Source organism: Apium graveolens, chromosome 11 (assembly GCF_009905375.1).
Source record: "Apium graveolens cultivar Ventura chromosome 11, ASM990537v1, whole genome shotgun sequence".
Taxonomy (NCBI): Eukaryota; Viridiplantae; Streptophyta; class Magnoliopsida; order Apiales; family Apiaceae; genus Apium; species Apium graveolens.
Window position 1 is genome coordinate 1,012,559 of NC_133657.1, and position 27,673 is coordinate 1,040,231.

The following is a 27,673-nucleotide window of genomic DNA, read 5'->3' on the forward strand; positions in this document are numbered from 1 at the left end:
GAAGTGCATCATAGTTTTCCTCCAATTAATCCTTTCGACTCTCCGAATATCAGTACTTTGACCAATCTCTTCCGATTCACGATTTTTATAACATCATCAAAGGATTACAATCTCATGTTATTTTTTTTTAAATTCATTTTTCCTAAAATAATAAAATAATAAATTGTTTTACTACAAATGAAAATGTGTTATACACGGCCAAACACTTAAGTTTAAATATTGGTTTAGTTGTAATTATTTTAATTAAGTTTTAGTTTAAACTTTAAATCTTTACAATTTTAAGTTATGTGGACAAATTTCGGTATGCAATTGTTTACATGCAAATGAGCAAGACGCTTTACATATAATCACATGTCAAATGAATCTGCCCAAGTTCTCTTTCTCCATAAAATCATTGGTATTTATAATCCCTTTTGTCCCACCGGGTTCTTGTATTAAAGGACGGGGCTCGACATGCATTTTATAGTTTACGATAGCCTTGCAATGCGTACCATTGAGACAATTTTGAAAGAGATTAGAAACAGAGAAACAGAATGCTTAAGACTTAAGAGTTAAGACATACATACTGCTACTAGTTCGCAATGTAGCTACGCAGTTTGCTGTTGACAAGTAATGTACATACATGGAGGTAGTGTAATTGCAGAGCTTGCTACAATTACTAATATAGGCAAATGGCTTCTTCCTGCACGGCCCATCAAAGAACCGTATATATTTTTTGCTAACTACATTTTTGTTCTCTTTCAATATGCTTAATTCAGATTCAGTTTCAAGTTTTCCAGCATATGTTATAACGTGTTTGCTATGAATGCTCTTCCCAAATAATAACGCCTAGGTGATTGTTAGATGTTTTACACGAAAGATATACTCCATCCGTCCTTTTGAATGCTCTTTCCAAATAATAACGCCTAGGTGATTGTTAGATGTTTTACATGAAAGATATACTCCCTACGTATTTTTGGTAAATTTTGAAATATAAAGAAATAGATGAGTCATTCAAAAAGGAAAGTGTAAAGAAATGAAAAGGACGGAGGAAGTATAAATTTACGCCATACATTTAAAAATTTAACAGCCAAACTAAAAAGCTGCTAAATTTCAAAAATTTGGAACTATCGAGAGAAATATTTCCCTCCATCTATGAATATATTTATCAAAGCTAAACTTACAACGTCAAAATTAATTTTCATTTTTTTATAATTTTAGGATCATAGAGGTTATTATTGTCACGACTCACGAATACGTAGAAATATCACATTCAACGACACAAGTATAATTAAATATGGTGTGGCAATATTGGATATGTCCCGAAACCCGACTCGAATCGTAAACCGATTTACTGAGAGAATACTCGAAAGTTAACCGAACACGACTTGCACAATTCGAAAGTGACCCGAAATGACCCGTTATTAAAAATTTCATTCATTTTCACTTAAATATTTGTTTTCATTTGATTTTAGATAATTTTAACTTGACCTGAAATTAACCTGTTTACAAATACGAACACGGCCTGAAACCCGAAAACGTCACCCTTATAATTAAACAATTTAAGGGGATGGTTAATCGTTGTAATTAAGCAAACAATTCATAACAAGACTTTGCTTCCTATATTTGTAACATACTTGTCCTTGCATATGCAAGTGGACGGTCATTCTCATTTATAATTTCTCAGAAATTCAAAGGGAAAACGGCATCTAAGTTTACAACAAAGGGAATATAACATGTTTTATACTTTCCACACCTTGTACAAACGGTTCCAATTAGCTGACCAATACAAGTCCGCAAAAAGGCACCGAGTACACGTGTCCGGCTCACATTACTTCTTGACCAAACTCAATACTAATATGTCCAAAAATCAACCCAAGAAATCATACCAACCTCTTCAACAAATCATGCAGAAATGAACGAGGAAGATGAAAGCTGGGGAAGTAAAATAGCTGAATAATAGCCCACCCCACTACATGACAATTCCCTGCCAGTTTATACATATACACATTTGGCGAAAATTTGTCTTTTAGACGATTATGTGTTCGTAAACGTGTCAATTTACTGTTTCGTATCAATAATTTACTTCAATTTTGAGTCCTGTTTCGTATTGTGTCATACTTACCCTATGCTCTAATGCCTCGAATCTTCCAGGGTCATGAATATATAAATGCTAATCACATTCCCAATCTCCCCTCCACCATTCCAACCTGAACTTACCAATCTTCAACAAAAGGCTAATTCCAAAATATTGAAAAAATGGCCACCAATATTACCAGATTACTGGGGAATAACAGAGCTTTAGGTCATGGCAAAGCTTCTGTGTTCAACTCCAAAACTAGAGCAATGGAATCCACAAGTTTTTGCGTACTAAGCAAGACGGGTTTTCGAGGTGAGAAGATTGCTGGTGATGGTGAAAAGAAGCAACCTATGGCACTGAAGGCATCTGTTGCACTTGCAGATACAACTTCTACCTCCAAAACACTGACAAGTGAAGATGTAAAATTAGCTTTTATACTGGCAAATGTTAGTTCTTTGGTTTTCCGTGGTTTGAAGGCGATTACTTATAAACCAAGGCCATGGAGATCACATATTCAGACATTAATCGAAACTGTATGTTCATCTTCACTATCATTTTTTCTTTTCATGCAGAGGTTGTCGAGTGTTGGTGCTTTCATTGAACTTAAGGCTAAAATTTTATTTTATTTTTAATATATTCGATGCTAACCGTGATTCTGCTCATATATTCACAGAGTCTATGATCTGCAAATATGCAGGTTGTTATCGACAGCAGATTCTTTACAATGTTAGCTGTGGCAGGAACTTTGCTTGGTTCTGTATTATGCTTTTTGGAGGTAAATAAATATACTCTTCTTCTTTAATACAGCAGTACTAGGAAATTAATTTACTCAGACAAAAATGTATAAAACCTTATGTTTTTGCCCTCTATCATTTTCATTTTCCAGGGCTGCTTCATTGTTATAGAGTCATATTTGCTGTACATTCAAGCTCTCTCGCATGGGTCAGGCTCAGATCATGGTCATCATATGGTGCAACTACTTATTGAAGCCACGGGTACGTACATGATCCTTTCTCCACACACGGGGCTAAGAAGTTATCGATATATTAATAAAATTTGACCTTGATGGTCCAGAGTTCATCCTCATGGAACTACCCCGAGGTTAAGACAAAATAGAATACAATTCGGGGTTATTTTTGGAAGTACAATATAATCTACTATTTCAAAAATGTCATTCAGTATTTTTATTGGATTTTAAGTTCAAAAATCCAGTATGAGTAATGTATTTTTTTATGTGGATGTTGCAGATATGTATCTAGTAGGAACAGCTATGCTTATATTCGGGACAGGATTGCACGTAATGTTTGTGGGAACACAAAACTTCAAAGGAAAAGGAACCTCAGTTCTTCCAAAATCGAACTTCTTTGGCCTTTTCTATCTCGAGGTACATTTGTGTTAATTTCTTAGAAACATGAAGCCCTTACCTTCTTTTTTTCCTCGTCTTATGAAGAGAAGACGCTAACATTGTTAATTTGAATCAGAAACTGCCCACATGGACCGGCATGAATACAATAGCGCAAGCAAAGACCAAGATAGGGCATGCACTGATGATGATACTACAAGTAGGAGTTATGGAGAAGTTCAAAAGCATACCTCTGAGCACTGGTTTGGATCTGGCCTGTTTCGCAGGAGCTCTCTTCATTTCATCTGCTTCCATTTTCCTTCTTTCGAGACTTACTTCTTCTGTTGCTTCCACTTCTGCATCAAACCAACACATAGCAGAGGAATCTATTAAACTATAGGCTTATAAAATTATCATGATTCATCATCGTAATTATAATTATCACCAACATATCAACATTAATTTGTTATTTCAAACACCTACCCACATTTTTCCAATTTTGTACCAGTGCTTTATTTATGAGATCTTTTTTTTTTTATCGTAGTAACCCGCAGCCGCTACCCTTCGGGTGTGCACCGGGTAAACCCTACGGGCTCACACAATAGCCTGCAAACCACGTGAACCATCTATGCGATCTTTTATACTATAGCCGCTTGTATAAATCACCAAAGTAGGATCTTCATAAGGTGTTGTTCTGTTTACTTTCGAGCAAATGTAGAGAGGGCACTTTGTGAATTAGAACACACCATTGCCTATGGAAAGATAACATGTATGATGAGATAGACATTCATCACTATTACTTGCAGGTAATAAAGGATTAGTGATTACATCAGTTCATATCAATCTTGAGAGCAATCACCACATCTCGGGTTTTTAGTACTTCGAACCAACCTTGTCTACCGGAGTTCTCCTAAACAGTCATGCAACTACTGATCATTTATTCACGTATTGCACTTGACAGGAAATTACATCACCAGAAAGGTTCATGTTTGATGTTATTTATATACGGAAAATAAAATAAATTAAAAAAATTTTATTTGAAACTAAATATTAAATATAAATTAAATGTTTTTTTTAAAACATTTAAAAAAATATTATTTTAAAAAAATATATTTTTAAAAAATTGGACCTCATTTGTACTCGCTGTATCCGAAATTAGTGGTTATATTTGACTTTTACACATATTTTAAGGTGTTTTGACCGTATATATTTGTTAATTATTTTGGAAACTTTTTTTGTAAATAAAAAATCTAAATCTTAAACTTCTATTCATAAAAATAAAATTGAAAAAATAATTAACATGCAATTAAGGCAACTTAGAGGAGTATTAAAATATCCTTCAAAAATATAGTAAATAAAACAAAATTAGACACTAGCCATATTTTATAACTGTACCGGAAGAAACAAGTTTGATCTGAACGCTGCTTGTTCGCCAAAAAAATGGCTCCTGCGGTGAAGTGTGGGTCCTCCACAACTAACTCAAGCTGGCTTCTATCTCGCAGCATCTATACATACAAAATATCTGTATGTATTCTCTCTAATTTCACTTTTTTAACCTTACTTATATTAATGATTTAACCTAATTTTGTTTCATACTTTATCATGATTATTCTGCTCATATTGATTAAGTATTTAGTTTATTACATATTTTTAGGAGTTTTAGCATCATTAAGGTACAAATATCGAAATGAGAACCTACTTGTTTACACACCTACAGTTAAGTGACTGAATTGTGAATATATGGAACTCGATATAACGTTCTTATTTGCGTAATGTTTTTGTTTCCCCCGTGTTTTGAACTTGAGATTAGCGATTAGAAGGGAATTCACTATAGATGATCCTAGTTAACGAGTTTGCTGCTATCAAAGTGTTCGGTGTACAGGTCAAGTGCTTATTGCAATGTTCGACAAAGTGGAAACTAATTTAGAGTAGAGCCAATTTGATTTCTTAATGAGAGGCGGTAATTGGAGATGAACTGATGTCAGTTTCTTGAAGAGGATGATTGTTACTGTGGAAAACTATTAACATATCTGTAGTATATTATTAACTTCAAAACTTTTAAAGGGGTCGGATGATGGTATTTGGACCAATATACGGACGTATTTAATTTAAAAATCTGTTTTACTAAATGTTATTTTAATTGAAACACATTTGGGCCCTTTTACGGGATTAATTATTTTAAAATATATTTTACTAAAAGTTATTTCAATTGTATGGCATTTAACAAGCTAATTTAAACACGTCCAAACCTACTCATTTCAAAAACCTATTTTAACTGGCCCAATAACTAAAGAAACTTATTTTACACTTAATTATATTTAAACTTTTTTAAATTGTAACACATGTAACTATTCCAATATAAAAGCGTACTTGCTTTACTAACTTATTAATTAAAGCACATATAACTATTCTAATTTGAACATATCTCTAAAACAGATGCATTATATAAACAAATATTAAAATACAAAAATTATAAAAAATACTAAAAGTTACCTGTGCACCGAAAATGATATAAGCTAGTACCAAGAATTGGTGATAGATACGAATGATGTTTTATACTAGTATCAACATTTTCAGGTTGTCAATAATCATTCTAGTATATTCGTTCTAGCAGTCAATTCAAAATGACCCATACCTAACATATCCTTGTGATATATCTGTTGTCCAAATATGTCTTTGGCATGCAACATTAGTTTTCTGGTTGACACTTTATAATGCTTTTTCATAGGCATCCTTTTTAGTTTTTTCTTTTGTTTTTTCTATGTATGTGATGGTACCTAGATTATTTTTTATATATTTAATTATTCTTTGTCACAATAAAGGTGAGATGTATGTTCAACATTGAAACTGACCTATCTGGCTATCTATAATGGTCAACCAACCCCTCCCTGCTAAGTGAAATTGTGTTCTGTTAAATTCTTTCCCGTAACTGGCATCTTCATCTTCTTTGGTGTAGTTTGCAATTGGAAACCATTGCTCAAATGGATAGTCTCATGGATGCTTCATTGGTGTAGTTTGAAATTGAAAACCATAGCTCAGATGAATGGTGTCATTTATGCTTCATTCTCAGTTATGCATGCCTTTACTTGGAAAATCTTATTGGCAACTATTGGTATATCCGTTCCTGCGTGTATTAAGTCTGAATGCCACAGAATTGGTGGGATCGCAAATTAAAGGGGCATGACATCCTCAAGATGTAAATGTATATCCTTCCGTATATATAGGTTGTGATTCAGTGTAGACCTTAATAACCTCCTGATACTTGACACATGTTGCTACTATAATATTCATTTCTTTGCTGGTCAGGATCTTAATGGATATGTATGGATTTAAAATTTGTGAGGAATTAAGTGCAGGTGCAACATCTACGATACACGACCTTTTAAATATTGAGGTATAAATATATCAAGGTTCCATAGAAATTCATTAGCTAATTCATGGGATTTTTTTTCCAGCTAATTATAGATGGCATCTCAAACGACGGGTCCTCAGCTGTGCAAATTGGACAGAGCAATCTACACAGATCTTACAAGGTACAAATTGTTTGAATTGTACTGATTTTCTGTGTTAGTTTTATTTGTCTACCTAAGAAAAGTTTAGTCAAAATGTTTGATGCTAAACTTTTAAAATGGTGAGCTCATGTTGACTTTTCACATCTTTTTGTACTTAACTAATAAAATGATTACCTTCTAGTATGAACTTCTTGTTTAGATTGAATGGCCTATATCTTGACCATTATAAAGAAAAATGTATATGTAAATTGTTTTATGTAGACATGCATGTTTTATCGCAATGAATAGTTTTTTTGTGATTGGGTTCTCGTTACCCGAACTCTTTATTTTTTCCCTCATACTAGTGTCGACCGAACATAACATGCGTGTTATAAGGCCTCGTACAACTTGTGTTTATGTATGGGATCTGAGTCAGATCCTTCCTCCCTATGATTGGGATGTCTATAAATTAGTATTTCTATGCTAGGAAGCACCGACACTCCAAAAAGACTTTCGTATGTGTGTCGGCCCGACACGGCGACTCGGCACCGACACGGATGAGTACGTGTCTGACTCACCATGTAGCTTGTCGACACACAAACGCGACCGACACGGCCCATATAAAAAAAGCCCAAAACCATCTTATATTAACCCTAATTTCACGTCTCTCTGTCTTCTATAACATCACTCTTCATCTTTCATCTGATAAAATACAGAACCCTATATATATACAATCAAATATATATATATACATCTACGTGTCTGACTCACCATGTAGCATGTCGACACACAAACGCGACCGACACGACCCATATAAAAAAAGCCCAAAACCATCTTATATTAACCCTAATTTCACGTCTCTCTGTCTTCTATAACATCACTCTTCATCTTTCATCTGATAAAATACAGAACCCTATATATATACAATCAAATATATATATATATACATCTATATGTATATAACACTAAATCTTCTACTTTCTAATATATATATAACACTAAATCTGTTCCTCGATGAACCGGAGGTGGAAGTTGTTCCTTTTACGCAAGATGATCATTTGAATGAAAATGTGGAATAGATCTTACAGTAGTTTATCGCTTATTATGAAAAAAACTCTATTATTATTATGAATGAAGTTGTTCAATATTTGACACATACAAATCTTATATTTTTATTACTATTTTTTTTGCCATGTCCATTATCAAGGAAACTTTGATAATTGACGAATCCCCGTGTCCCGGTATTAGTGTCGGTGCTTCCTAGGTTCTATGTTATCCTTTTTATTTGTGCTATAAATTGGCATAAACAAATATACATATATATTTTTTTTTATTGGCAGAACGCACAAATTTATAAATGTAAAATGTAAAGTATATAAAAACTAGGTATAATTAACTTATGTGAAGGTTATTGCCGAATCCCAGGACCCTGTCTCCAAATTTTGATCGATGTCCAAAAATTCTGATATTTTAGAAACCAAGAGGGTGAGACCTGGATCCGCATTAGAACCACTCCTGTGCGCCCGCGTTTGGAAAGCGTACCGAATACATAATTGTAAAATAGCTAAAGATATCACATTAATATGAAGCTCATAAATTATTTGTCCATAACAAGTTAGTTAAATAAATGATCCAATGAATAACACACGTAGTTCTAAATCCTGTAGCGAGGTAGTGTTTTATGATTGCCATAAATTTTACATGTGTTTGGAGGTCTGCAAGTATTCTTTTCTCTTTATCGTTTTCAATCCATTTTATATAGAAATAATATAATTGAAGAATCAACTATAAGTAATATGTGGGGGATTACGTCACTTGTATAGAAACTTATACCCTAGTACTATTCTGATGGGCTCAGGCCCGTAAATTACTGGGCCCTTATAAAATAACCTACATAATTTATAAATTGTTATGCCCACATCTAAAACAAATATACAAATAATTTATCTTCACGAGCTGGCTTGAACTCTGGTTATCTTCGAACTCGATACATATATGCTAATTAATAAAATATATAAATCTCCATCTCCGTTCCTCATCGTAAATTCGACGTACTATATTACAAAGTTTAATTTTTATATTTTAATCGTACATATAAAAATTGACTTGTAAGTTGTACCTAACATTATATTGCTTAAAAAATTGTTATTAGTTATTATTATTTTAATGTGGTCTAAAAGAGTAATCTTATCTATCTTATTACGTCTAACATATTACTAGCTTTGTACTGGTGCGATGCACGAATATCTTATAAAATTTATTTATTAAGTATATTTTATGTTTCTGAAATTTTATATTGACTATGTCAACCATATGTTTACATTTTCCTTTGGATGTTTTTCTCATTTCTAAAATTTTCAAAAGCAGAAAATTGTAAAATGTATAAATTAATTTTATTTGCTGCTTTCCTCCACTTTACTCATTTTACACAAAAAGATAATAGGTCCCACCACTTTACCTACTTTTATAACATCCGTATATCGTGCCCAACCCAAATATTTACAAATTATTTTTAAATATTTGGAATTTTAAGTTATATACACTTATATAATCCTTTTTGAAAAAAATATTGTTGTTTTTTTAGATATCATACATTTTAGAACAAGTTCTATTATCTTAGTTTAACTTGTATTTTTTATTTGAAATTATATTTATATGTATAAAAATTTCCTTAATTTTTTTTTATCGATTAGAGTTTTTTTTACCTTGTAATCGAGAGTTTTGTTTATTTCAATTTGTGGAATTTCTTTTCAATTTTTTTAAATCTGTTTACTTTTCATATTCTTTCGACAATTATGACATAACATAATATAATAACAACTTTAAATTAGAGAAAATGATCAAAATACCACAGTTTGGTATTCAACGACCCCAAATACCCTTATTCAAGAACTTGTCTGAGAATGCCCACTTAAAACGTCGAGAGAAGTGCCGTCACAAGGTCCACGAAATAGCATATTAAATATAAAATATTACTATATAAAACATGTAAGTCACTGTACAGCTAATGCAACATGGTGTTGTTCGTAACACTTATATGGAGGGCCTATCGTAACCTCCCAAAACTTTTTAATAATTTTGTTATGAAAGTTAGGCAAGTCATTCTAGTTGCTTAATAAAGTGCCATTGCAAAGGCACTTAAATGCATTTGTTTAATAATCCTAGTAAATGCACTCTTTGTTACTTTTTCTTCCCGATTAATATGTGGGTGGGATCGAAGCCGAGTCTAAATGGTTGCACTTCTCTTTTACTATAAATATAATTTGTGGGGTCAGTGATTTGGTAATGAGATGTCTTGACGTATCATAGCAACAAGTCGCTGCACCTGCACCGCCACCGCAGAACTGAAGTTACGTAATTGCTGATGTTAGACATGTCTATAGAATACGTTGCACGCTATACCACATATGTGTAATATGTTGTGTGATTCCCCTTAATTAATAAAATAGGCAATTTGGGCTATATATGTGCAATGAGGTATTTAGGGTGCTGTTTCTTTTGATTTGAGGCATATGGGGCCATTACCCTTTTTCTATTATATATATATAATTTTAGTTAATATTTTTTACTTGCATTGTTAATTCACGCAACATGAAAATATTATTGAATAATATTTTATGAAATATATTGTTTTAACTTGTATTTAATATAAGTGGTGTTATTCTTTTAAATTTTTAGAATTTCTTTTCAATTTATATATAATAAAAGTAGTGTTATTTATTTGAACTTGTAAAAATTGTTTTCCAATCTTTAATTTTTTTATGTTATACTAGATTGGGACCGGGTGACAACCCACCATACTATACCACTTGAAGTGCTTTACAACAATTATATATAGGTACATACTTTCAAAAGTTCATATTTCTACTTTAATAGTCTAAGTTCAAATGACCAAATAATATGTAATACTTTCTCCATGCTACTCATTTGTTTACAGTTTTTTTCTCATGATTGACACACATTTTAAGGCTATTATAAAGTATAGTTCCATAATTTATTGTTAAAATTTTCTTTTTTTTTTGTATTAAAATTTTGACATTATATTTTTATTTAGACAAAAAAAAAATTTAAAATGATTTAGGGAACTATACTTTATATGAGGCTTAAAATGCTTGTAGAGCCCCCGTCCCCCAACGTAAAGAACGTGGAGGGACGGAGGGAGTATTATTTTAAAGAATATGCCCAGTGGTGAGAGGCATGTCTCATTAAAAGTTCGAAAGGAACTCTTACTAGTTAGTCCTATTCGTCTGATATTCATGATTTGATATTATTTATTTATGATAAAGCAAATAAGTTATTTTATTAGAAATATGCACTAACAAAGTTAAGAAAATGGAAGGATGATGAGAAATGTGTACAGAGGGAGGTCCCATTAGATCTAATAATTTCATGGATGTTCACTAGAAACCTAACTTAGAGGTAGGTCCTATTAACTTTTAGAAATTCAATTGTAATTAGTGAATCCTATTTTTCAAGATATGTAATAATAACTTTACAAGAAACGTTCTCATAATGGGGATGAACTTACTAATTGTTTAAATTGTAATTGTTTAAATTGGAGTTAGGTCCATACAAAAATAAAAATTGAAAGGTTACAAAAATTATCATATGGAGACCGGTTTTTTTAGTTTTTACTTTGTTAAGAATAATGTTTATTATATTAAAAAATTACTAAGGGATCATTTGTTAAATGTGAATGACTAATTCTGAATAGATCAAATTTCTGAATGATTGATAAATCTGAACCGTGAATGACCGGGATCATTTGATAAATAAATGTTCTGAATGATTAAATAGTATTTAATTTTTTCTTAACATGCCATATAAATAATTCATAGCATTAATACTTTTATGGCTATAAGAACTAATTATTATTTGATTATAAGTGCAGTAAATTTATTTATCGACAAAAAATATAATTTTTTAATATTTGTTAAATTATATTTTATCATTTTTACTGATAAATAAATATATACACACATATCGCTTTATTATTGAGAAATAAGATTATATATAATTTTCATACATATAAGGGAGATGAGTTAAGTATCAATGGGTACAATAAACAAACAAGTATTTGAGATAAATTAATAAAAAAAAGTGCCTTAAAGAATTATAATAATAATCATAATAATAGAGTTTAGCAGGTAAATATAGGTAATACTCACTGATACAATGATATGAACCCTTCAGCTAGAAAATTTTGGTAGTGTCGTTCAGCTAAATTTGGATCAAAATGGTATCGTTCAGGACAGAAAGATATCAAACAAACAAGCTGAATGACTGTCTTGTCCAGCTCCAGTCTGGTTCATGGGTTATCAAATGACCCCTAAAAGCATAAATTTGAGGTAGGTCGGCTAAAACGTTATAACGCTAAAAAGTTATAAGTATGTTGTGAAATTTTGTGTAGATATAAAGGCCAGTAAGATATTGTAGAATATTGATAAATAAAGTTTAGATAAATGAATGACTTCGATGAAAATAATATTTTTTTCTCGATTCCAGCATAATAGAATAGATGATGAATTTCTCGGTCTCAGGGATATTCATTCATTCATTGAGGTCCACCCATATAACTAAATGTTAGAAGTGCTAAATAGCTAATATTTTTAACGAAAAAGCACGGAAATAAGTGGAGGCCAACCTTTAAAGAAAAGCAACAAAAGACAAACAAAATTATATAATAATGGGTCCTATTTGTCTCGGAGTTGTGATGATTTGAAGGTACATTTCTAATGATGGTAAAATAGATTACTTCCTTTAAGCACTTCGTAACTTTTTAGTATAATCGAAATATTATAATAAAGTTTACATATAACAGATGCGCTATGCAAGCAGCATCAACAAGGTGACGATCCAGTTTTATGTATATACTGAATACTAGGTTATAAACACTGCAATGCATGAGTTTGTTTTTTTAAATATTTAAGTGACTGATGATTGTTATTGATATAGGTGTAATTGATATTATGGGTGTTTTTCACGGATTTGTTTACAGAAATTTGATTAATGATTGCAATTGATGCGGGGATACTTGCCCCTTGCTGAAGAGTTTTAAAAAGGGTGGAAAACAAGTGGAAATTAGGTAAAATAGTTTCACTTTTATTCTTAATCGTGCTCCCGAATTTTTAAAAGGAACGAAAGCAAGTGGTGTTGAATGTAAATTTTACATACTTTCACTCCAAAACTTCCATCCCATTTTTGGGATGAAAGTACTTTACTTCCTTGTCACTTCCTTCCCAAATAACAACTCGGGAGCAAGGCCTTGGTGTTTTTTGGAGGTTTTACATTAGAAAGATGTAATATATAATGTTTTTTAGTTAGAAACATTAATTGAATGGTTAGTTATTATTGATTATAATATTGTTATTTATTTAGTTATTTTATTGAAAAGAATGACCTATCTTAAACCAAACCGACAAACTTTTAATGTTTTGGCTTTAATAATATAGTATAAATATATTGTGTATATATATATGTGTGTGTGTATAATTGTACAAATGTTTAAATAAATTATTATGTAGATTTTTTTGGGAGAAAAGGAAGATCTTACTAAAATATTCCCACAACTAATTGCCAAGTAGTCCTCGTGATTCAAAAGTTATAATCGTTGTTTCTATGGTATACCAACAAGATCTTGTCCCTTTGTTATTTCATATCCATTTTTGTTTGCTCCTTAAATCATAGTTTCCGGCACCGATAAATTAAGATCAGACTACGTATTTTACTTTATTTACAAATTTGATTATTAATATTATTTAAATCAGACTATCTATATTTGGTTTATTTACAAATTTGTTTATAAATTTTAAACAGAAATATTGTGTATGTCATTATGTAATTTGGGTTATCCAAAATTTCATATATATTAATTGCTTAGTTTACATTCATTGTTCAATAATAATACACAAAATTATAAATCAAAATTTAGCCCACTTTTAGCAACATCTCTTTTTGCCTTCATAATTTCTGCTCTTTTTAACGTTTTGGTTTTTAGAACCATTTCTTGCTCTTTAAAAAAGATTCACATGTGTGAGCGAGACAAAATAAATATACCTTTACGAGGGATGTTCCTTATAGTCCCAAATGACGCACTAATCGGACCCACTCTTCAGAAAACTTTTGTCATCTTATAATAGTTCCAATAAAAAGTTGAGGGCCCCAACTTTTACTTAAAATAACATTTCCCAAGCTTTTTAGCTAGCTAAAACAACCTCTGTTTCACATATCTCATAACTTTTAGACTAGTTTAATTGGTAGGACCCATTACTTGGAGACTCTTTTATGTATTTTTTGCATGTTTAATATAAAAACAAATAAATTAGGTAGTAATATACCCTTTCTCAGAATCCAATAAGTTTATATACAAGAAGCAATACTTAATTTTGTGATTTTATGTATACATACAACATATTAATATTCTTATATAAAGAAAGCTAGTTGATCTGAGAGAGAGAAACAAGAGTTTTTTTGGAAAAGGTTCCACCGCACATACATACTCCAGTCATTTGTCTCAGGTCTGATTAAAACACCTAGTTTGTATGGTTGATTTGCATGTTCTATACGTCTGCTTTAAATTTATCGCTATCAGTTTACTTGGGACATGAAGGGATATTTCTGTATAATTTATGTTGATAATTGAGATATCATGTTGCGTGTTGATGTTCATCTGAAATAAGTCTAGCTTTTGATGTTCATTCGCTCTTTCTTACGTCTGATATAGTGTTTGATGCTTCTAGTTCCTATTACCTTGATTAATATACAAAGTGGTGGATAAAATATTGGTCCTTTTTGTCTCAACTTTTTCTTAGCTCTTCAAGTTTGAGTCTTTCTCTTTTCCATACACTTGCTTTTTTTCTGAAAGTGCACAATAAAGTTCGTGTGGTAGCAAACTTTTCTTAGTCAATGTCAATTCTAGAATTTTAACTACTCGCACACACATGCCACCTATGATGTTTGTATCCTTAACCTCTGATTGCCAAGAGGAGATGTTATGCGCTAGGATAAGGCTCGTAGAAAATAGCTGTCAGTTGCGGGACCCCGTGTGTGTATAGTATACACGTTCTGCTCTCATAGCATTCGGCACTCCCTCTATTTTAATTTAATATACGTTTGACTTTTTTGGCACGTAATTTATTATAAGATGTAAAAGGTAATACTCATATATAACATTATCTTTATTGTAAATATTATTTTTACACCTCAAGATGCATGTCAAAAAGTCCAACATAGGTAGTACTGGTAGTAGCTCCATTGAATTAAATGCAATCTGCTAACTATTTAGCCCATTAACGTTTTGGCAATTTTAGTTGAGGATCATAATTATTTATACTAGATTACTATTATGTAATATAGGTATATATAAATAAATTAGTTTAAAGTGCGTTGACAGTAATAATAAAATAGTAAATTTATTCACTTATTCGTCACCCATCTTAAATGCATTGATCCTCTACCTACTACCTACTACTATGCAATGTTATTAAGAGTTTAATTTTGAAACTTCCACTGAAAATGATGAAACTTTTATCTTGACATGCATTTAAAAGTCAGTCATTAAAGATTATGATGTCTAAACGAATATGCGTTTTGTAAGTTTACCGAATTTCTTGATATCCATATGCTTCAAGATAAATACAACAGACCCATCTATTATCTGTCACATCTGGTAATCTCTATGTCAATCTCCACTGCAACTTTTTGCTCATATATCTAATTTTATTTGATTGTTTAAATCTTCTTGCAACACAGGTCACATTTAAATAGTAAAGTGAAGAGAACAGAATCTGTCAGACAACCTTGTTGCCAATACCATGTCTAAAGCTGAAAGAGAAGTGAAGAAACCCGTGGTACTGTTGTATTATGATCCCTCTGCATTCTTAATTTATCCTATTTAATATGTTATTTAAGTATTTTGCCCTTATGATATAATGTACTGAGAAATTAACAGAATGACTTTCTTTGATATCAAAGATTTTCTTTCTGTGCCGTGTCTCCCTCCGCTATGTTATTACTTGATTAAATCTTTTTCACCGTGTAAGTTGTGACAACTGGCAATCTTAAAGCTTAATAGTAGAAGAGTTTCATCTTTTACTTAATATTGTCAGTTCAGGGTTGTTTTGTGTTTAGATTTATCGCTCACTTGAAAAACTATGTCTCATTTTTGTTGGGGTTAAATTGTGATTTTGAAAATATTTTATATCAATTACCCTGAATTTTACTTATTTAATTGAAAAAGGTGTATAGCAGAAAAAGTTTGGCTCTATTATTTCTTCTAATGTTGGTATCCTTTTGTGTTTTATTTTAAAGTAAATTTTGGTAAGGCTGAGTATGGTATTTTATAATTAAAAATTAGTGCCCATATATTCCATACTTAAAAAGAACACAAAATAAGTAATTTATTTTGCCCGTGTTACTAATAGATACATCAGTAATAATACAAAAAACTACAAAACTGTGTAGTGATTTTGATTAAAATTTATGGAGGCTCCATGGGGTACCTAACATGTCTGAAGTATTTGTGTTGAAAATGAGATCCAATGCAGCATACATATTATGTCTTCACTGCCATAGACTTTATAAACTCTGTATGCTGAATTCATGTGGTTTTATTCTTATGATACTTTACTGTGGTTTCTAGACAATGGAATCTTATGCATGGATTCAAACTGCTGAAGGTTCCTTACAAGTAGTGGACCGTGAGGTTGCAAAAGTATGCCCCAAAATTCTTCATGAAATGAAGTCAGGAGTTGGATCTTCGAAGAACAATCCTATAACACTACCTGAAGAAATTAAACCTACTACTTTGAGTTTAGTGATTGACTACTGCAGATTTCATCTAGGACGCCACACCTACGAGGTTAGATATAATTTCTTGAAACCTATGATCAGCATGCCTTTTCTTATCTTGACTAAGACTGTTGTAAAATCATATATACTTCTCCCAACTATAAGATGACTAAAATTAAAAAATGCATCACAAAAAATCTACTTCGTTACATTTGCCAATAAAATTAGAATGGGGATACGAGAAGTTCATCTTTAAAAGGTTGAATAATGTGCAGAGTTTAAGGTTTCAGGTAAGTCTTTGAATTTAAAGCAGTGATCAGTAACTATGTAAGCAAGTGAAAACAACAGAATTGATTCCCATGGTATAATATGTGGCAGAATTTCCTTTGCAATAGGATGAAGGACATCAAAAATTTATTTTAGAGTTGATTTCTTTTGAATAGGCGCACAAGAGTTTTGATGAGACATTCCTCCAAAGGGATGTAACAAGTCTATCGGAGTTGCTTAAACTTTCAAACTACCTGCAACTGGGACAACTGTTTGGAAGCACCAAAAAAGCATTGGCCGAAAAGATTGGTAATAAATCTACTGAAGAGCTAGGCCGTATGCTGAACATAAAGATAACTGAGGATCTTTCAGAGGTTTTCTTCTTGTAACCAGAATTCTTAGTGTCTAATATCCTGCAGCGAAACATATCATGTTTTCTTTCTTTTGTTAATCTGATGTTGACTAAGCAAATGGGCAGGTCGAAAAGTTGAAATCACGGGAGTGCCCATAGACTTTGTAAACTCTGTATGCTAAATTCATATGGTTTTATTCTTATGATACTTTATTGTGGTTTCTAGACAATGGAATCCTATGCATGGATTCAAACTGCTGAAGGTTCCATACAAGTAGTGGAACGTGAAGTTGCAATAACATGCCCCAAAATTCTTCATGAAATGAAGTCAGGAGTTGGATCTTCGAAGAACAATCCTATAACACTACCTGAAAAAGTTAAACCTACTACTTTGAGTTTAGTGATTGACTACTGCAGATTTCATCTAGGACGCCACTCCTACGAGGTTAGATATAATTGCTTGAAACCTATGATCGGCATGCCTTTTCTTATATTGACTAAGACTGTTGTAAAATCATATATACTTCTCCCAACTATACGATGACTAAAATTAAAAAATGCATCACAAAAAATCTACTTCCTTACATTTGCCTATAAAATTAGAACGGGGATACAAGAAGTTCATCTTTAAAAGGTTGAATAATGTGCAGAATTTAAGGTTTCAGGTAACTCGTTGAATTTAAAGCAGTGATCATAGCTATGTAAGCAAGTGAATATAAAAGAATTGATTCCCATGGTATAATATGTGGCAGAATTTCCTTTGCAATAGGATGAAGGACATTAAAAATTTATTTTAGAGTTGATTTCATTTTGAATAGGCGCACAAGAGTTTTGATGAGACATTCCTCCAAAGGGATGTAATAAGTCTATTGGAGTTGCTTATACTTTCAAACTACCTGCAACTGGGACAACTGTTTGGAAGCACCAAAAAAGCATTGGCCGAAAAGATTGGTAATAAATCTACTGAAGAGCTAGGCCGTATGCTGAACATAAAGATAACTGAGGATCTTTCAGAGGTTTTCTTCTTGTAACAAAAAATTTTAGTGTCTAATATCCAACAGTGAAACATATCATGTTTTCTTTCTTTTGTTAATCTGATGTTGACTAAGCAAATGTGCAGGTCGAAAAGTTGAAATCACGGGAGTGCCCTAATCACGAAACACAAATGAGGTTATTGAAAAAGCTCTACTCTAACAGGAGAAAGTCATCAGTGAAGAACGTAGAGGAGCTGAAGGTGAAGTTTGAATGTTTCATCTGATAAAGATTAAAAGCAATTTATTCGTAGTTCTTTTAAAAATTTGACTGTTGATTACTTACTATAATGATAGGACTTCTTGACTGGAGTAAACCCTAAGCCAGATAAAGATACTCGTGAAGTTAATGATCTCGTATCATTCATTAATGGAGATGGAGGTACATTCTTTCTAGTATGCAGACCTTTTTTACTGGCTTAAATAACAATACATCTGAAGCTCTTTGCATGCTACCTAGGTGCACACATCACAATATACAAGCCTTATTTTGTTTACTAAAAAGTAATGGAATTTATTTATGGTTTAATTATCTTACGACATCTTCTTGTGATGCTTTTGGTACTCTGTTAAGTCTGGATAGTTGTTTGAAAAATAATGCTTATAATTGCATCACAGGCTACGGTCGCACATTTTAGTTTGAAAGATGCTAGGTGCTTTTGCTTTTCATGATGCAAACTTAAGTTCCGTTACTCTGGCAGATATCAAGGGGGTCGAAACTACGAAGGAAAAAAATAAAAATAATCAGGAGGAGCTAAAGAAAACATTTTCCAGTCGTGCTGCTTCTACTAAAGCCTCTACTTCAGAGAAAGTCATTGAAAAAAAGGACGAGGTCAACTAAATGATTTCTATTGTGATATTGTTAGTTTCTGATTGCACCTCTTCCCAATAGCATACGGTTTAGTTGTTACTGTATGGTTGCTGGAAAAATTTTAAGTTCCTAAGAAGATGAACATTAACCTTTTTCTAGGCTATAAATGCAATGGATTCTGCAAATTCTAGTGGTTCCGGCTCTGAAACAGTATATCTATTGGGCACACAAGATGAAATCTGCAATGTCAATGAAGACACATTTTATGATAACTGGGATCCTGTGAAGGAAGCAGAGACTACTAGGTTAGCCTGTTAATCTTTTAGGTCTTCTAAGCATGAAATTAAATTAGTTATACCTGAAGTTACCATTTTGCCTTGGATCTGACTGCAGTATTATATCCTTGTTCTTAATATACAGTATCATGTATTTTGCCAAATGTAAAAATTTCTATTTATCTTTTTGACAGTACTTTTGTCATTTACAATCGATTTGGATCTTATTACTTAATATACATATTTTGGTAGCTGAATAATAATTTTTCACTACACATGATTGATTGGGCTACTATTACTGAGTGGTTAATTCTTTTATAAATGCTTCATTCCTGTATGGAATATATATATATATATATGTATATATATATATAGAGAGAGAGAGAGAAACACTCAAATAAGACCTTATCTAAAATAAGAACTGAGACCAAATCTCAGCCCCATAATTTTGAATTGACATTAAATCATATATACACAAATATAATCTAGTTTATTTTCACTCCCTCGTCTCTATTCTCTACCCCATTTCCTTCTCTCTTCCCAGCATCTCCACCCTCCACTCTTCATACATCGCTGCCATACTACCGTTGTCATCAAAAAGGCGATGCCACAATAAACTATAATCACTATCGCCATACCACTCTCTATCTGTGTCGTTTCACAACTGTCATCGTTGACTCTGATACCGACGTTTCTCTGATCTTTTAGTATTTTTTCTTATGTCGTCATTCTTATATCCGGCCAATGTTTTGGCTGAAAATATTTGTATACCATGTGTGACTTTTCTCATATTCATAACCCACCAGATCTTGGTTGTTGGATGAGGTGGTTACAGTGGTGGGATAGATGTGAGGACGAAGATTGTGGTGAATTTGTGGTGGTAGGTATTAGAGAGCCAAAGAGGCAACGTTTTTAAGTGATTTGCTTTGAATCTTTAAGTGATTTATCATTTACCTTGAAATTTGGGTTTTAGGTGATTTACTTTGCTTTGATTTTTTTTGGTGATTCATCTTGAAATTTGGTGATTTGAGTTGATTTTTTTTTTTTTTGTAATTTAGTCTTAAATTTGATGATTTCGTATGTAGTGTAGTAGATTTTGTAAGTGATGTAGATGGTGATGCCGATTGTAAATGGTAGTGATTGTAATTGTGGTGATAAGGGATGATGATGTTAGTGGTTGAGGAGTAGGTAGTGCAACAACCAACAACGGAACATGTGATGGTGATAACGATCGCTAGTTGTTGTATATGCTAGTGATGTGGTGGTGGTTGGTTATTGTGGTGGTTGGTTATTGTGATGTTGCTACGCTAAGGGTGGTACATATAAATATAATTCTACGGGGTGGGGTTGGTGGTTGCCATATGTAAATGGTGTTTTGTGGATTGGTCTCAATTCTCATACTAAGAGGGTCTCATTAGAGAATATATATACATATATATATGGTGTTACAGGGGATGAGATTTTGAAACGGGTACTATATATATATATGGTGTTACATGGGATGAGATTCGAAACGAGTATGCGAAAACGGATATGTGGAAGGCTATATGTGATGAACCTGGTACGAGTTATGTTACTCGACTAGAATTATCCAACATGGACACATATCCAAGTACCAGACTCGACAACATTTCGAAATATATACATGTTTTTGGCCTAAAGTGTCAAAGTTCAAGTGTCCATATCCGAGTGTCGAGTGTCCGACACGTGTATTCGAAGGTAAAATGAAGAGTCCGAGTAACGTAGGGTACGAGGGAACTTTCGACTACGAGGGGATGTTTGGGTACAAAAAAAGTGTTAATAATTTTATACCACTGATAATTAAGGCAAGTATCAATAAATTTTAAATACAAATACAACCTATTTACAAATTAAGTGCAAACGATTTCTTGATCAAATAATTAAATTTCGTTAATTGTCAATAATGTTTATGCAGTAAAGACAAGTAAATTAAGAATTAAAAAATATTTTTTTTTTCACAATTTAAATTGGTAAAATCTTTTTTAAGTTTTCTATCTTTAAAAAATATACGACACATGTAACTTTAACTTTACCGAATTAAAAAAATGAAAACACAAAACAAAAAGAATACAGTGTGTAAACAAGCAATTTACTCATTGACCATAGTCAAAGCTTAAAGATATTTTAATATTTCTTACATCCCGAACGCGGTACATATTTTCCCATGCACGTCATCTTCTTCACCTTTCCTTCTAGCTTTGCAATACCTCTTTCATATCTTCTAGCTTTGCAATCCCTCTTTCATAGCTTTATAATGGAGATACTTCAATTCGAATATAACTTTTGTCACATTAATTTCTCAAATGTCACGTCTTTGTGCTATTTTATGCATTTTATGCATTTATCTTATGTCTTATATTATTTATGTCATATAATAAATTTTAACTTAATCAAATAACTTGGAAATGTTGGATCAATTGATACTTGCATGTTGTTGCTCTTTGCCAGAGTTGGTTATAGTCCCACCCCGTATTTTTTCCACCTGATATATGGATCTCGTTTGTTTCGATGTAACTCAACTATGTAACTTGGAGTTCCTTGGATTATAAAATAGTTACACTGTTTGGTTTTATGTATTTTAAATTGGACAAAGGAAGTTAAAGTTCCATGGTATTTGTAGTTCCTACAAAATATAGGAATTTAGTTACCAAGTTCAAGTATGGTCACTAGAAGTTACATAGTTAACAAGTACAATATCATTTAATACCTAACAAAAGTAACTACATAATCACTAGTTACATGATAATAAACCAAACACATACAATTCTAATTACGGTGTAACTTATAGCAGTAACATAATTCCAAGGAAGTTCAAATTTCCATGTAACTATAAAATTGACGAAACAAACGAGGCCATAATCTTTATTCAATATTTTAACAATTTATCTGCCCGGGGGCTTCTAGAGATTTTGTTAAGCTAGTGTTAATCCGATTCATTTGATTATACTTAGAATTGAATATATGTTACCAGTTGTAAAATAAGATTTGTTATTTGCCTCAGAAAATGTATGGTTTAGGGAAGCAAATCAAATCATCACTTTCATTTATATATCTCTTTTGACCCTTCGCTTATCATCTTTTACTCTTTTACTCTGAACTAAAAATATTTAGATTGACTACTACTCCCTCTTTCGAGAAACCCTCTGCTATACTAGCTTTATGTACTAGGAGTATTATCTTAATACATTATGTAAACCAATCAAAATACCTATATTAAAATATATAGTCAATCAACAAATTGACATTACCCAAAGTACTGGATTCTCGTTATATAGACCTAGAACACGCCTATTAAAGGATATAACCGTGAAATATTAGGAAAACAGATTTGATCCATCCGGAAGAGAGACTGATAAGAAACAAAATTTGTTGGACGAGATGGAAGTGAATTAGCGGTTACTAGATTTACCTTGATGAAACATGAGATATTAGTTACTATGGAAATTAAAAAAAAAAGTAAAAATGGTAACTCTTTTTTCCAAGAAAAAATTATACAAATCAATTAATAGTTTTAACGTAAGTGGGCTACACAGCCTACACTCGATAATCTTTTTCAATAAATTATTGCAACGGGAGTGTATTAACAAGCCTTTGTACTTTATTTTCTTTAAGGATTTTTTTTCGCAACGGGAGTGTATTAACAAGCCTTTGTACTTTATTTTCTTTAAGGATTTTTTTTCCAAAACAAAGTTTAGGAATCATTTAAAGCATTTAATATTTTATTACCAGTTTCCAGCATTTATAGACAGAAACTTTTACATGTTTTCCATGATACATTTTAAATAATTTTTTTAATTTATTTCTCCTAAAATTTGATGCAAACTCTCAAATATGTATACACTCGTTATAACATCTGTTCATATTCATACATTACTCTTTTACATTCCCCTACAGTTCTTTTTTATTTTGCTTTTTTCATCAATATATCAATTATATTACTTTTTTAAATAAGAAACTTTGCTTTACATGTACATCTTTGTTTATGAATACCTATGTGTTTTATCCGCCTTATCATTGATAAACTTTGTATATTGACAAGCAAGGGTTTAAAAGGGAGAGAGCGGTAGTTCTAGAGCATGTCTGTGTAGAATATAATTACATATCTTACATATAATGAGTGTAAATCTTCTAATAAATTTTTGTGTATCTTAACTAGGATTCAATTTAATAAGTATAACTCTTTATCTTCTCGCCCGCTTATTTTTTATTCTTTGAAATAAGCGGATGAGAAGACTTACTTAAAAAGGATGGAGCCGGTGGTGGAGGCACGTAGAACCCTCTGGCATACTTGCCTACATGAATTTTTGCAAGGGATTTTTTTTTGGTAGGTATAATTATGTTTGGGCATTATTGAAATAACACATTGTCCATCTCTCTGTCATCTTTTCCATTTTTCAGCTAATCTATTTACGTCAAATTATTGTTAAGTGATCAAATTTGGAATATAGAGCACCAGAAACACTCGAAATGAAATTCACATTGTATATATCTGTTATATCAGAAGCTCCTAGCTAGCAAGTCAGATTCAGTTGTAAAATGTGACCCTATCAGAATTCGGAAATAGGAATGACTACAAGTTCGAGCCATGTCATATGGTTTCATAATAAGATATTGGCAAAATTATTGACTAGAAGATTTACATATTTGATTTTTATGTTATCGACTTGATGTAATAAACTTATGATGTCGTAAAATTTTAAAGGACTTCTGTAATCTACTTTAGCCGGACTTTATGAAACCATTGGTATGCTTGCAAGACATTTTCTGTATAAATATGTACAATGTACTATATTTATTAAGTTTTTTAAAATTATGTGCTAATTCTTTGTGTGAAACTGTCCGCGCACTGCACAGAAAAATTAAGTTTAGCTTTCACGTGGTTGAGTCTCTTTAAATATGAAAAGAAAATTCCACATGTGCATAGAAATATTAATGCAAATTGTGTAAGCATGTTATTATTATTTAGCTGGAATTTAATGTGAAACTATTGGTATGCTTGCAAGACATTTGCCGTATAAATATGCACATTTTTAAAATTATGTGTTCATTCTTTGTGTGAAACTATCCATGCACTGCGCAGAAAAATTAAGTTTAGCTTTCACCGGGTTGCGCCCCTTTATTTACTTCAAAAAATTAAGTTTAGCTTTCACGTGGTTGCGTCTGTTTATTTACTTCCCACTTTTAGCTCAATAATCTTGATAGTGTCATTTTCACGCGCATTGCGCATACCCTTGCACACAAGGAAAAACGAGCTCACATCCACAAACTTGTTCTTGATGAGTTTTCTAGGTTTGGTTCTTTAGAAAGAATCACTAAATTGCATCTTCTCAGTATACTGAAACAGCTATTATTATGAAATGATCCTGGAAATGTACTTGTGCCTCCACAACCAGTTCTAGAATGCTGCGTGCGCTCAAAACTGTGTTAGCGTTCTACTCTCAGTTAGGTTCCCGTCACATTCCCGACATGTAATTTTTAGTCAGATAGGTTTCGTCGACAATGATACATTGTTGTTCAATGCTTAATGCTAGGGCTCTGAAGTGCAAGTATAATTCTGCACCTCATTAGCATTCCTTTATAATATTTACATAGTTAAGGTTCACTTCAGTATCTGTTTTATACATTATCTTGTGGAATACTTGCAGTTTTGTTTTGCATGCTTATTGGAGTAGCTTCGGTATCAATTTCTATATTATCAGCTTCAAATGTTCTACAATCTTTTTTTTAATATTAGCGTGCTCTTTGGTCGGTTGTTTCGGGGTTCAGGAAAACAGAAGAGTTGCCCTTCTTCTCAACACTTGTGAAAGCTAGGATAATATATACCTTTTACTTTATTTTTATTATATATGGTTCCTTATATCTTCTCGCCTTGTGCAGGATAGTAGAGGCATTTGCTCGGTCACTAAATTTAGATCCTGCTCAGATTTATGGAGACCCGGAATCAGATTTTTCATGTTACAAATTATGACAAATTTAAGGTGCAAAATTTATATTCCTTTTTTAGGTTGTGCAATACTGTTTACTAAATTTACACATGTAACATGTATATGAAACATCAATTCTAATTTCCAAAGAGAGCTGCAAACTTAGAATCGATGCATCATATTTATATAAACACGTTTTTATGTTTCATTAAATTTATTATATTCAGACATGTATTAAATATTACATGCTCATGGTTGGTTTAGAAGTAAATAGCGTATATATATTTTGTATTATGACACGGGATTAAAGACCTGAAAATAGGGTGAACATGACTTGTGTTCAGAATCTGTTGTATTTTGTCATCACACCAACTTTTTATTGCCATTTAACCCTATTTACTTCGTCTTTTATGCACTACTGTTTTTCTATTAATCACTTCTTATACTGTCAATATTGCATCTTAGTATGATTGGTTTGGTATAGAACAGATAATCTAAAAATACAAGTAATGCATGTTGGAATACAGTTTTTATCACGTAGTCTCAAGCAGGATGCACAAGTCCCCTTAATTTTTTTGTTTTCTGTTCCCCTTTTAGTTCGATATAATGATTGAACCCTTACTTCCATTATATGTTTATTACATACATGTTCCCTAAGAACTTTTGGATGTTTTCATCCATATATTTCACTTATTTATGTGTGCTATGTTTGGATGGACAGGAGTAGACCCTCTTGCATGATCGGCAGTAATCTGTATTTGTCAGTCAAGACCTCCTGAGAATGGCTCACATGTATTGGGAATAACTTTTGGCGAATGATTTTGACCATAAGACGGTGGAGATTGATTGTGAATTAGTCGTATATTTTCTTCGCTTCATGTGCCAAGTATAGCTGTCTAGAACGGACGAAGTTCATCATAATTGTAGAAAAAGAAATCATTGTGCTCAAGCCCAGATGTAAAGTTAAATTATTCACTTCAATGTGTAGTTTTTTTTTGAAGTGCAATTCTGATATTTAAGTTTTTGCCGCCTATAATACATTGCTTAAATATCTTAAATATATTTAGTTGATTGTTGTTTATTCTATGCTATGAGAATCTCTAGACTGTTCTTTTCTTATTAACCTAATGGTCTTACACTCCCTTTATCCAACTTAAAGGCCCTTTTGGCAGTGTTTATTTGCCCAACTTATCTAGCCAAAGAATTGTTTGCTGGTGGAGAAGTTGATTTGCGGAGAAAACAAAAATAACTTTCATAACCTATTCTTAAATATCTAATTAGTGTAGAGTTGGTTACAATTCTTCTTTTTCCTTTTTCTGGTTTATATTCTTCTCATTTTAATTCTATTTTAAATTTACACGAGCAATTAAGCAGTAGGGTAGTTCTATTTTAAATTTACATGAGCAATATGCACTTAACTAATTTGTGCTGGTCTCGCATGATGACCAGAAACCATCCCCTATGGGGTGGATAACTTGTAATATTGATTATGCTTTGTCTGAAAAGGATGACAGAAGTTCATTCGGAGCATATTGAGAGATGAGACTGGTAGTTTTATAGCCGGTTGTGGTGGTCAGTTAAGCGGAGAGTTAGATCCCCAAGTTGCAGAAGCTATGGCTTTCAGAGAATTTTTATCATGTCTTAAAAATCTGGGAAGACATCAGAGAATGGGAACAAAACCAAAATGGCCAACGCTGCCCAACTTAGTGAGACTTCTGAGCAGAAAAACATTGTGTTGTCACCTCAACAATTGCAGCAGCTGCTTTCTATGATGCCTGGAAACTGTGGCAAAGACTCGAATTATGATGAAGCTGATAGCCCAATCTCTGGTATGATCAACAGTGGAGAAGGGGGAGCAGATAATAAAAGGTGGATTGTTGATTCAGGAGCGTCAGATCACATGACCGCTAGACCTGGCAATTCGTTCGTGTCATATACTTTCGTGTCGTGTATTTTCGTGTTTCGTGTACTTGAATGTCAAATACAAAACCGACATGTTTAGCGTTCGTGTACATTCGTGTTCGTGTATTTTCGTTTCGTGTCGTGTATGTCGTGTTAATTGAATATTAATATATATTAAATTTAATATTAGTATATATTAATATATAAGATATTTAGGTAAAAAAAATTATAAAATATATGAAAAATATATATTTAGATCTCAATTCCATACAATATAATGAACTCAAATAATATTTTGAAAATAAATATGCATACATTTATTATAATTTTACATATATTTATAAAAAAATATTAAATTTTAATTATAATATTTAGTTATGTCGTATACTTCGTGTCGTGTCGTGTACTC

The 27,673-nt window shown here is 32.1% G+C and overlaps 2 protein-coding genes across 6 annotated transcripts; both read left to right on the forward strand.

Moving 5' to 3' along the window:
- Positions 1 to 2,086: 2,086 nt before the first annotated feature.
- LOC141697363 (uncharacterized) lies at positions 2,087 to 4,443 on the forward strand. Its single transcript, XM_074501689.1, has 5 exons — positions 2,087 to 2,592; positions 2,757 to 2,834; positions 2,946 to 3,054; positions 3,307 to 3,443; positions 3,541 to 4,443. The coding sequence occupies exons 1-5, from the start codon at positions 2,239 to 2,241 to the stop codon at positions 3,799 to 3,801; spliced, it is 939 nt and encodes a 312-aa protein (XP_074357790.1). The 5' UTR covers positions 2,087 to 2,238; the 3' UTR covers positions 3,802 to 4,443.
- Positions 4,444 to 4,660: 217 nt separating this feature from the next.
- Positions 4,661 to 26,424, forward strand: LOC141697362 (SKP1-like protein 20). 5 transcript variants are annotated; one of them, XM_074501684.1, is made up of 15 exons: positions 4,668 to 4,925; positions 6,358 to 6,757; positions 6,857 to 6,934; positions 12,891 to 12,977; positions 15,644 to 15,741; positions 16,533 to 16,751; positions 17,125 to 17,322; positions 17,527 to 17,745; positions 18,119 to 18,316; positions 18,421 to 18,534; positions 18,629 to 18,713; positions 19,033 to 19,163; positions 19,302 to 19,447; positions 25,316 to 25,416; positions 26,084 to 26,424. In XM_074501684.1, exons 5-14 carry the CDS (start codon positions 15,706 to 15,708, stop codon positions 25,404 to 25,406), a joined length of 1,437 nt encoding a protein of 478 aa, XP_074357785.1. In that variant the 5' UTR covers positions 4,668 to 4,925; positions 6,358 to 6,757; positions 6,857 to 6,934; positions 12,891 to 12,977; positions 15,644 to 15,705; the 3' UTR covers positions 25,407 to 25,416; positions 26,084 to 26,424. The 5 variants fall into 5 exon arrangements, with proteins under 5 accessions (XP_074357789.1, XP_074357785.1, XP_074357786.1 ...); XM_074501685.1 differs by lacking the exon at positions 12,891 to 12,977 and having other exon boundaries at positions 6,358 to 6,625; positions 6,708 to 6,757; XM_074501686.1 differs by lacking the exon at positions 12,891 to 12,977 and having other exon boundaries at positions 6,358 to 6,603; positions 6,708 to 6,757.
- The last annotated feature ends 1,249 nt before the right edge of the window (positions 26,425 to 27,673 follow it).

Coding starts and splice junctions, on each gene's coding strand:
- LOC141697363 (XM_074501689.1), top strand. CDS start 2,239: ATGGCCACCAATATTACCAGATTACTGGGGAATAACAGAGCTTTAGGT. Junction 2,593..2,756: donor TTCAGACATTAATCGAAACT/GTATGTTCATCT, acceptor GCAAATATGCAG/GTTGTTATCGACAGCAGATT. Junction 3,444..3,540: donor TTGGCCTTTTCTATCTCGAG/GTACATTTGTGT, acceptor AATTTGAATCAG/AAACTGCCCACATGGACCGG.
- LOC141697362 (XM_074501684.1), top strand. CDS start 15,706: ATGTCTAAAGCTGAAAGAGAAGTGAAGAAACCCGTG. Junction 17,323..17,526: donor TAACTGAGGATCTTTCAGAG/GTTTTCTTCTTG, acceptor TGTGGTTTCTAG/ACAATGGAATCCTATGCATG. Junction 18,317..18,420: donor TAACTGAGGATCTTTCAGAG/GTTTTCTTCTTG, acceptor GCAAATGTGCAG/GTCGAAAAGTTGAAATCACG.